At 43.9% G+C, this 11,575-nt stretch overlaps 1 protein-coding gene across 1 annotated transcript; it reads left to right on the top strand.

The window, feature by feature from the left end:
* Positions 1 to 4,472: 4,472 nt before the first annotated feature.
* LOC118902601 (apolipoprotein F-like) lies at positions 4,473 to 5,865 on the top strand. The gene is made up of 2 exons (XM_036867140.1): positions 4,473 to 4,548; positions 4,700 to 5,865. Exon 2 carries the CDS (start codon positions 4,720 to 4,722, stop codon positions 5,482 to 5,484), a length of 765 nt encoding a protein of 254 aa, XP_036723035.1. The 5' UTR covers positions 4,473 to 4,548; positions 4,700 to 4,719; the 3' UTR covers positions 5,485 to 5,865.
* The last annotated feature ends 5,710 nt before the right edge of the window (positions 5,866 to 11,575 follow it).

Here is an 11,575-nt window from a genome sequence, read left to right as displayed (position 1 = left end):
ATCCACGTCTCTGCAAATGGCACAATTTCGTTCCTTTTTATAGCTAAGTATATACCTCATTTGTTTATTTATTTGTTTATTTATTTATTTAGCTAGCTGTGCTGGGTCTTAGTTGTGGCACACGGGATCTTTGTTGCCACGTGCAGGCTCTTTAGCTGCAGCATGCGGGATCTAGTTCCCTAACCAGGGATCGAACCTGGGCTCCCTGCATTGGGAGCACGGAGTCTTAACCACTGGCCCACCAGGGAAGTCCCATACCGCAATTGTTTAAAAAAGTATGCCTCAGGGGCTTCCCTGGTGGCGCAGTGGTTGAGAATCTGCCTGCCAATGCAGGGGACACGGGTTCGAGCCCTGGTCTGGGAAGATCCCACATGCCGCGGAGCAACTGGGCCCGTGAGCCACAATTACTGAGCCTGCGCATCTGGAGCCTGTGCTCCGCAACAAGAGAGGCCGCGATAGTGAGAGGCCCGCGCACCGCGATGAAGAGTGGCCCCCATTTGCCGCAACTAGAGAAAGCCCTTGCACAGAAACGAAGACCCAACACAGCCATAAATAAAAATAAATAAAATTAAAAAAAAAAGAAAATGCTCCCTATTTCACTTACAAAATTAATTAAAAAAAAAAAAAGTATGCCTCAGGAAGAAGCAGGAGACACATTTGTCAGCATGGGGCATAGGGGAAGACAAAGTCTGGGCAAGAAAGAGGTGGGTAAACATTGCAAATGTCATGTCCTTCCCTATTGTTGGAAACCATTAGCTTTCTGGCCCTCTTGTGTTTCCAGCTGTGGTAGAGTGAAGGTGAGGTTCAGAAAATAGTCATTCAGATTAGGGAGAGCCCTAGGTCAGGGATGCATTTGGACTGTCTTGTTTCTCTGATTTGTCTTTTTTTCCTCCCATAGCCTCTGAAGGTAGAGGTGAAACTATGTCCAGGGTAATTGGAGTTTTCAAGGGCTAAGACACATTTTACCAGTTTGAGTAAAGTATAGAAACTTTGCGTTCCCTTAGGTCTCTTTACCTTCCCCACTTATACTGTAATTATCTTAAATATTTCTCTATGCTGAGAACCACATAAGGCAATGTTATAATTTTTACTTAAATCACTTAACATGATTTAGAAAACTCATGAGAATAAGATGGTATATTATTACTTATCCATATCTTTCACTCTGTTGCTCTTCATGACATTTCAAGCTTTTTTTTTTATAATAATTTTCTTTCTGTTTAAAGAAATTCCCTTAGCCATTCTTTTAGAGTAGGTCTGCTGGTGACTAATTCTCTTAGTTTTCCTTAATCTGAGAACATCTTGATTTTACCTTAATTTCTGAAGGATGTTTTTGCTGTGTTCCCTCATAGAGGGAACTTTTCACGCCACCAAGCTGTTGATTCTGCCAGTCTCCTAGCCCATCCTCCAAGAATCGGCTCGAATGTGCTTTCTTTTGTGAAGCAGTCTGTGTCACTCTTTGAACCCCAAACCAAAAGCAATCACTTTTACAGCTGGAATTTGTACATTCCCCTGATAAAGCGCCAGTCTTACAGGGTTTCATCTTGTTCTTTTTCCCACTAGACTGTGAACTCCTTGAAAGCCAGGATCAGGTCGTATTCACCTTTGGATCCCACAGGTACATTCATTAATATATCCAATTAACACAACAGTGTATTTGGTGCCTCCTACGTAGCAGTCACCGTGTTGGGCACTGGGTGTCAATTGGACTTGATTACCCAAAGACTAGGTATACAGAGGTGAATAAAGTGATGATAATAAGGGTCCCAGCGCTTACTGATCTTCACCAGTGCAGTATTAAGCACAGAGTAGTTGTTAATACTAACAATCTGGTAATCTAGAGGCTAGTCCTTTTACTCTGCTGCCACTTTCTACTTCTTTGACCCCATGGGAAAACTTCCTGTGGAGTCCAGACATGCTGAACCCTGAGAAAGTTAGATGCTTCTTTGAGTCATTCAGAGAAGGAGGAAAGCTTCAGCCAGTGCTGGAACCTGAAGTCTCTGGAGGGCAAGGCCTGAGGAGGAGGACTGAGCACAAGCCCTGAGGGCCCTCCTGTTAGCCAGGAAAAGGAGAGCAGGTCTGGGGTCCCAAGGGGATAATAGCAGGAATGCTATTAATTACTTATGTACCAGCCTTGCTGGTCTAGGGGGCTGATGAAGTTACTTCGATGCCTCCTATCTCAGTGGGAAACCAGGCTGATGGGGACTGGCAACTAAAAACAACACCCAAGATTTTTAGGGCAGTGAAAGTATTCTGTATGATACTGTAAATGTTGATATATGACATTATACATTTGGTAAAACCCATAGAACTGTGCAATGCAAAGAGCTGAACACTAATGTAAACTGTAGACCTAGGTAATAATAATAATAATACGTAAAATTTAAATAATATAACAATCAAGTGTAACTAAAGTACCATACCAGTGGAAGATGTTAAAAATAGGGGAAACTGAGGGGTTGGGAGAGAGGGAATATTTGGGAACTCTGTACTTTCTGCTCAATTTTTCTATAAACCTAAAACTACTCTAAAAAATAAACTTTTTTTTTTTTGGACTCTGCTTCTTGAGCCATTTTATTTTATTTATTTATTTATTTATTTTGGCTGTGCTGTGTGGCTTGTGGGATCTTAGTTCCCCGACCAGGGATCAAACCCGTGCCCCGTGCAGTGGAAGCATGGAGTCCTAACCACTGGACTGCCAGAGAATTCCCAAAAATAAACTATTAATTAAAACAAAAAACCCATCATCCAGGAAGTGACAGCTAATGGGAATTGATGATGAACAGGTAGAAGATGAGGACAGGAGCAAAGGTAGGAAGTCTGATTGGGGGGACCTGGCTTTGTCTTCATCCCTCTGTCATTCCTCAGTCCTGGAGACAAGCTCACCACCACTTTCCATCCCCCTACATATTTACACAATCTCTCTTCCCTGTCATTCCCAAGGCACCAGAGTTGGAAATTCAAGGAATTTCAAGGAAAAGTAATTTTCATATTGAGGATGAGGATGACGCTGATTGTAGAACTGGAGGTCCAGTTATGGATGGTGAACTCAAGTCAGAAATGGGAGAATCTGGCAGGACCCAAAAACTTCTCTAAGCTGTCCAGAAGCAGTAGAGTCTTGAAGTTCCCTGGGGACTTAGGGTCCAAGAATTTCAGGCAATAGTGTTGGATACCTCTACATCTAGTTCTCCCGGTTTTAGGAATGTGTCCCTGTAGCTTTCTGAAGACTTACTTCTCTTATTCTAGGGACTGATTTCTTCTTATTAGGGAGCTGTCCTGGGGCTGAGAGGAGTGAATAAGATAGGAGGAGGGACCCAAGACCCCTTCATTGACCTGTTCCCTTTGGTTGTGTGCCAAGGTGGGTTATGGCACCAGAGAGAAACCTTTATGCCACAATGATGTGTGGACTTCTGTACCAGTTTTAGGAGGCACCGTATGCCATTGTTCCTTACTGTTCAGACTACAGTTTCTCACCTGGATGAGATATGAAGCCCAATTCCTATAGTTTTGATATAGGCTTAGAAAGGGGTACTATCAAGGTAATGGATGCATTTAATTAGGGAATTGCACTGGAATTAATGTAAAAACTGAAAAGTTGCTCTTATCTGGTCTGACTTCTGGTGGATTCTATTGTCCTATTCCTCTACCTATTAAATCCATTGAATAAGAACTATTTTGGGGAACTTCGCTGGTGGTCCAGTGGTTACGACTCTGTGCTCCCAATGCAGGGGACCTGGGTTCAATCCCTGGTCAGGGAACTAGATCCCTCGTGCATGCACAACTAAAAGATCCTGCATGCCGCAATTGAAGACTCCACATGCCTACAACGAAGACCTGGTGCAGCCAAATAAATAAATAAATAAATAAATAAAATATTTTGGGCAAAGTTACAGTTACCAAAGGGGAAACGGGGTGGGGGGAGGGATAAATTAGGAGTTTGGGATTAACAGATACACACTGCTATATGTAAAATAGGTGAACAACAAGGACCTACTATAGAGCACAGGGAACTATATTCAATATCTTGTAATAACCTATAATGAAAAAGAATCTGAAAAAGAATATATATATATGTGAATCACTTTGCTGTACACCTGAAACTAACACAACATTGTAAATTGTAAATCAACTGTACTTCAATTAAAAAATAATAAAAATTTTTAAAGAACTATTTTGGGGTCTCCTATCCAGAAATCACTGGCATCCCTGCCTTTCACCTCCCACTTCCCCAGAAGACCCAGAGGAATTTTTTCTGACCAAAGTTTAGGTCTAGAGAAATCCTTAGGATGAGAGGGATATGGGGCAGGAAAAGGGAGAAACCTGATTTCAGCATGGGGGCAAAGGTAAGGGCAAAGCCTGAACTAAGAAGAGGCAGATAAATATTTGTGAACGTTATGTCCTTCACTGTTTTCAGAGGGGTCAACTGTTTTGTCTGGGATAAAGAGAAGGTCAGATCTAAAAAGCAGTCATTCAGATCAGAGAAGCACAGAGGCAAAGGATGTGTTCAGACCATCTCATTCCTCTGGCTTCTTTTTTTACCAGGAGCAGGTGAGTATCTCCCACAGCCTATAAGGTTTGATGTCCAGTGTGATTGAAATTTCCAAGGGCTAAGACACTTCCAAGCTCTGACCAGTCCTGGTGTCTCTTCATCCCAAGCCTTTCCCCACTTCCCAATCTGAGCACTGCTTCCTTCCAGCAGGGCTGTTCTGCTGACCCACCATGACCCAGGCTGTGCTGCTCCTTTGCTGTGTCTTGCTGTCCCAAGTGGCTGCCTTTCCAAGAAATGCCCAGGAAGCGGCCCTGAACTTCCAGCCATCTTTCACAGAAACTGGGCATCCTCTGAACGTGCTCTCCAACCAGATCCCTCTCCCAGATCCCCAAACTTGCCGGGATCTCTTGCACACAGTCCCCTCCTTAGCCCCTCTCTCTGAGTACCTATCCAACTTAGCTCTGGAGGTGGCTCTGGAGGAGGTCGGTTGCACAACCGAGGCCCACATTCTGCAGCTTCAGCTTGTTAAGATGGGAGGAAAGGACACCCATGAAACCCTCATCCGTGAGAGCAAAAAGCACAATAAGGAAGAAGGGATTGGCAATGCTAAGGTCATTCTGAAGGATCTGGGAGGATCCCTAGGGGAGCTTAGGTGGGTGCAGCGCTCAGTTACCCTTCCTGAGGCATGTAGGCAGGAACATAAGTGGGTGCTCTACGAGACAGCACAACTGATAGTTGAATTTGCTGAGAAGCTCCCTTCCACTGAGCTGGTAACAGAGTTAAAGACTTCTGCCATTAGTGTCACCCAGAAGTGCACGGATAAATCTCGGGAGCATTTGGAAGCAGTAGGCAAACGGCTGATGGAAAGCCCTGAGATTAAAGACTTCACAATGCCTATGGAAGATCAGATATACTTTGTCAAGCATTCCACAACCATTCTGACGTGCCTTATACTGGGACTAATACAGAAACATTTCCAGACATTTTTTGGATAGGGAAGGCCTCCGAGGAATCCTATCTCCTGTCTCAAATGTCTCTGATAGGACTGTGTACAAGGACTGTGCACAACAGGTAGTTAGAAACGTTGAGACAGCTTAGGGCAGAAGTGTGCTACTCATTTGATCCCAGTGCTAAAAGACATGTGACCAGAGTCAGCTTTGCCCCCTCTCTTAATAGGTCCTAGCCCCTATTTTTTCTCCCAATTTCTCTGTATTTCAGTTGAAAGATACGTGGGTATATTATGTACTAGACATGAAGGATATTGTAATCTTTCCCCGTTCAACTACCTTTTACTTTCTAGTTCCCCAACTGGATGCTATAGCTCGCTTGTGTTAATTTTTAAACTGAAAAGAGAAATTAAACATTGCTTCTGTATCAGAATCACTGTTATTTGATCTCTCTTAACTGTGGGTCTCTGTGGCATTTTTTTTGGCGGGGGGGGGGGGGGCGGGGCGCTGCGCAAAATGGGATCTTAGTTCCCTGACCAGGGATCAAACCCAGGCCCACAGCATTGAAAGCGCCAAGTCTTAACCATGGGACCACCAGGAAATTCCCTCCATGGCTTCTTTTGTGAGCTGGAGATGAAATGTGGCAGGGACATGTAGGAAGTGCCAACGTATTTTGAGGCTGAGTGTGTAACAAGGGGACAAGGTTTGAGCAGTCAATACAAATGGGCAAATAATTGTAGAGGTCATATCCCTTGCTGATCACTGGGGAAAGCAACCATCTTTCCTCCTCATGGGACAGAAAACTGGGCAGAGTGGGTCTAGATCTACCAGAGCAGTTTCACTTCTCCCTGACTAGATTGTGTAGTAATTTGGGGCCCCATACCTGCATGGAATGGGGCCCATGTAAAGCAGAGGAAGTCCCTGGTGATCTGGATAGGGAGACCAAGAAGAGCAACTGAGTCCCATTCCCTGGCCCCAGACTTAAAAGGAAGAGAGGCTGGGAGTTGATGGGTGAGATGTCCTCTAACTGAGCTCTGGGTTCCTTCAGACCACAGTCCAAAGGAAACAGTTTGTGTGTTGTCTTCCACTCTAGTATAGTCAGATCCAGCTAGACATCACCAAGACCCACCATGACCTGCTCCTTTAGTGCCTCCTGCTGTACCCTGTGGTTGTCACTTCATGTGGTGCCCAGAAAAAGACCCTGGTGACTTTTCCCTCATCTCAGGGGATCCAGCCATCCACAGCAGGCTCTTGGTTCTGCCAGACTCTGCTCCCAAAGTCCCTGGCTGGCCTCACCCACTTTGTACTCTACCAAGGATGTCCCTGGAGCAGACTGATCATGAGACTGATTGCTAGATCCTGCAGCTTCATCTTTATAGCCTGGAGGATGTGAAAGCCATGCAGGTTTTCTTCAATCAAATACAAGGTGCCACATGGACAGCTGCACAGGGAGGGGCCTCCCAGGGAGTGCACTGCCGCAGCTATTAGGCAGGGTTCAGCCTGATCCAGGGAGAGAAAGATGTGCCTTCTCTATTCTAGAATGTTAGTATGAGCAAGAGCAGCATATGTACAACGTGGTCCAGCTGTTGCCAGGAGTGGGAATCTACCACAAAGTCAGGCATAGCTTTGTACTCTGCTGCTCAGAACTACAATAGACCCAAGGAGTGAGGCTGAGATGAGGCCATAGACCTAGGCTCCAGCCTTCAGATGATCATGGCCAGGTTATCAGGGGACCCAGGGGCTATTGGTGAGCTCTGTGCTTAAATCTGCAGCGACATCTGGGGTTCAGGAGCTGAACCAGTATTACCATGAAAAAGAGGCAAATACCCCTCTGTCAGAGACTAAGGAGGAGGGCTTGGAAGGCACCACAGATGTGAATCACCCAGGGGTGACAAACAACAACCATGGCCTCGGAAGACAAGACACCTGAAGAAATAAACTCAGCTCCTACTCATTTTGGGCCTTATTCAAGGGCCATGACTTAGATACTTTTCCTAGGAATCTTATGCTTTATATAAATAAAGAGATTATTCACAAAAGGAATTAAACTGAATTTAAAATTATCACCAACTCCCTTATCCTAAACTTCAGATATGGAATAGAATATTCAACTATGATTATGTCAGTCTGTCATTATTCATGGTAGTGAAGAGAATCCTCTTCCCTCAAAAACAAAACAAAACAAAACAGGTTTTTCCCTTCATCATAAAATCATATGACTCCTTAAATCATATACATGCTTGCTCTATTCTGTTAGGCTCTGGGTACTGCAATGAGATTTCCCAAAGATCAGATGGCCCCAGGAGCAAGAATGCTGCCCAGGCCAGCAGGTCTTTCATAGATGTGCTAATCCACGTATTGAAAATCAGAGGTGACAAATCTTACCAGTCCTTGTTGAAATTCCAGGTGGTTGGAAAGAGGATGATCTCTCTGATTAAGGTAGGGAAGAGGGACCTGGGGGTGTATTAAAATAGAGTCAATTACAATCTTAGGGGTTTTATGACTTCTTCCACAATTTCCGGACTACTGCAATCCAACAGAAATTTGAGAGATGATGAAAATGTTCTATATCTGTGCTGTCCAATATGGTGGACACGAGCCCCATGTGTCTACTGGGTGCTTGAAATATGGGTGGTACAACTGAGAAACTGAATTTTCTTTCCAAGTTTTAAATTATTATTCATAGTTTTTATTGTTGGTATTACGTGGTAATGTCTCTAGGTGTTATGGACTGAATTGTGTCCCCCCAGAATTCATCAATTGAAGCCCTAACCCACAATGTGACTATATGTGGGGAGAGGGCCTTTAAGGAGGTAGTTAAGGTTAAATGGTATCATAAGAGTAAGATTCTAGGGACTTCCCTGGTGGCGCAGTGGTTAAGAATCCACCTGCCAATACAGGGGACAAGGGTTCAAGCCCTGGTCCGGGAAGATCCCACATGCTGCAGAGCAACTAAGCCCGTGAGCCACAACTACTGAGCCTGCGCTCTAGAGCCCACGCTCCGCAACGAGAGAAGTCACTGCAATGAGAAGCCCGTGCACCAAAACGAAGAGTAGCCCTCCCCTCACTGCAGCTAGAGAAAGCCTGCACACAGCAACGAAGAAACAACGCAGCCATAAATAAATAAATAAATAATAAAATTTAAACAACAACAAGAAAAAAAGAGTGGGATTCTAATCCAACGGGACTGGTGTCATAAGAAGTGGAAAAGACACCAGAAATGCATAAACACAGAGGAAAGGCTATGTGTGGGAACAGCAAGACGGCAGCCATCTGCAAGCCAAGGAGAGATGTCTCAGGACTAACCAAACCTGCCAACACCTTGACCTTGGACTTCTAGCCTCCAGACCATGAGAAATAAATTCCTTTTGTTTAAATCACCCAGTCTGTGGTATTTTGTTATGGCGGCCCTGGCACACTAATACATTAAGTATGGGGTTTTTTTCACCTATTTTCTGGTATCCTGTGAGTCTACTCAATCTGAAAAATTTTTCTTCCTCATTCTTTTCTTAGTTTGTTTTTTTTTTTTTTTTGGCTGCTCTGCGCAGCTTGTGAGATCTTAGTTTCCCAACCAGGAATCAAACCCAGGCCCACGGCAGTGAAAGCACTGAGTCCTAACCACTGGACCGCCAGGGAAGTCCCAGTTTAGCTTTTTTAAAATTGTGGTAAAAAACACATAGCATAAAATATACCATCTTAACCATTTCTAAGTGTACAGTTCAATAGTGTTAACTACCTTCACGTTGTTGTGCCACCCATCTCCAGAACTTTCTCATGTTGAAAAACTGAAAATCTACCCATTAAACAACTCCCCATTTCCCCCTCCCCTCAGCCCCCAGCAACCATCCTTCTACTTTCTGTTTCTATAGCTTTGACTACTCTAGATCTCTTCTGGCTCATTGCAATTTGTCATCTCTGACTGAGATTCCTGCAGCAGCCGTCCTGCTAGTCCTCGTCACTCTAATCTCCCCTCCTCCTAAGTCCATTTTCCACATTGCCTCTTGAGTTATCTTTCTAAAACATAGGTTTGATTCTATCACTCCCCTGTCCAGACCACCTGATGGTTCCCCACTACTTTCAAGACAGAGTCCAGAGCCTCTGAGTGTGTCTGGTCTTTGTCCAACCTTGGCAGCCTTAGGTCCATGCCACCCACATACCTACTTTACATTGAAGTCATCTTCATCTTGGACTACTTTCCATACTCCAAAAGCAGGCTTTTTCTCTCAGTGGTTGGTCATTCCCGTCCCTCTACTAGAAGGCTCCAACCACACACACACATACCTCACCTGTCCTCCGGAAAAACCTCTGCCTTCAAGACTCAGCTCAATTGTCACTCCTTTTGAAATGTTGTCCCTGTTACCCTTTGAATCTATGGAGAAACTTTGGCAGTTGGGCTCTCTTCTTTCCACTGCTATAGCACAAATCCTCTGGTGTTAACAGCACATTTCCTACTTCTCCCCCTGAATTGTGAGCTCCTAGAGGGTAAGGATCCTGCCTTACTCACTTTTAGATCTTTAGGATCCATTCAGTAATTTATGCAATTAACAAATATATTTGGGGCAGCTGGAGAAGTGGCTAGAAACACCTCCCGCCCTACCCTTATCCCACACTGCCACCTGTGCTTCCTAACCTTTAATGGTACAATGGTACAATAGCTGTGGTCAAATTTGAGCGTACATCAGAATCACCTGTAGAGCTTGTTAAAACAGATTTCTGGAGAATTCCCTGGCGGTCCAATGGTTAGGACTTGGTGCTTTCACTGCCAAGGGCCTGGGTTCAATCCCTAGTCAGGGAACTAAGATCCCAAAAGCCCGCGTGGTGTGGAAAAAACAAAACAAAACAGAAAACTCACACAGATTTCTGAGCTTATTCTGAGTATCTGATTTAGCAGGTCTGGGATGGGGCCTAAGAATTTACATTTCTAAGTTCCCAGGTGATGCTGAGGCTGGTGGTCTTGGGACCACACTTTGAGATCCACTACCTTATAGCCAGCAGGTATTGGTCTCATGTTTCCCTCCTCCTCATAATGATTTCATCTCTCCTGCCCGACTCCGTGGCCTCTCTGCAGCCTCATTCTCACTCCCCAGCCTTTTGTTCAGTGGGAGTGATGGTTTAACCCAAAATCTTTTTTTTTCTTTTTAAAAAATTTATTTATTTATTTATTTGGCAGTGCCATGAGGCTTGCAGGATCTTAGTTCCCCAAGCAGGGATTGAACCCGTGCCCTCGGCAGTGAAAGCCCAGAGTCCTAACCACTGGACCACCAGGGAATTCCCTAACCCACAATCTGACAGTCTGATTTCTTCCTTTTTAATCTTGTATGAGTAAAGTATTTTTTACATTTGTTTGCAATGAACATAATGTAAAAAAGTAAAGAAAAATTACCTATAGGCCCACCTCAGAGGGCTAGTTTATTAATATTTGGGTGTCCAACTATCCTTATAGAATTTTTCTATAACTGTAATACGCACATACATTTTTTAAAAAATATTTATTTATTTATTTATTTATATTTTTGGCTGTGTCGGGTCTTCGTTGTGGCATGCAGGATCTGTTGTGTTGTGGTGCTCAGGCTTCTCTCTAGTTGTGGCGTGCGGGTTTCCTCTCTCTAGTTGAGGCTTGCAGGCTCAGTAGTTGTGGTTCGAGGGCCTAGTTGCCCCGCGGCACGTGGGATCTTAGTTCCCTGACCAGGGATTGAACCCGCGTCCCCTGCATTGGAAGGTGGATTCTTTACCACTGGACCACCAGGGAAGTCCCTGCACATATATTTTTAAGCAAAAATTGGACTTTACTCTTCATACTAACTTGAAGCCTGTGACATTTATTTTATGACTGGAAGTTTGTACCTCTTAATCCCCTTAACCTAGTTTACCCATCCCCCCATCCTGGATTCATTCTTAATTTCCGGAAATAATTTCCCAGAAGTGGAATTTGTGGGTCAAAGGATATACACATTTTTGCTGTTGGTTGATCCATTAATATCTTCTCTTTTTTTTTAATATCTTCTTTAAAATGAAAGAATTGGTTTTATTTTCTGGTAGTAAATGTAATATATTCATATTGCAAAAAAATCTGGACAACTTAAAAGAAAAAAATCCCCCAGATTTGATCACTCAGAGATCACTTCTGTTAACAATTTTT

Source organism: Balaenoptera musculus, chromosome 10, assembly GCF_009873245.2.
Source record: "Balaenoptera musculus isolate JJ_BM4_2016_0621 chromosome 10, mBalMus1.pri.v3, whole genome shotgun sequence".
In the NCBI taxonomy this organism is placed as follows: Eukaryota; Metazoa; Chordata; class Mammalia; order Artiodactyla; family Balaenopteridae; genus Balaenoptera; species Balaenoptera musculus.
This window is presented reverse-complemented; position numbering and strand designations above follow the sequence as displayed.

Bases quoted from the DNA above. Each gene is read 5' to 3' on its own strand.
- LOC118902601 (XM_036867140.1), top strand. From the start codon at position 4,720: ATGACCCAGGCTGTGCTGCTCCTTTGCTGTGTCTTGCTGTCCCAAGTG.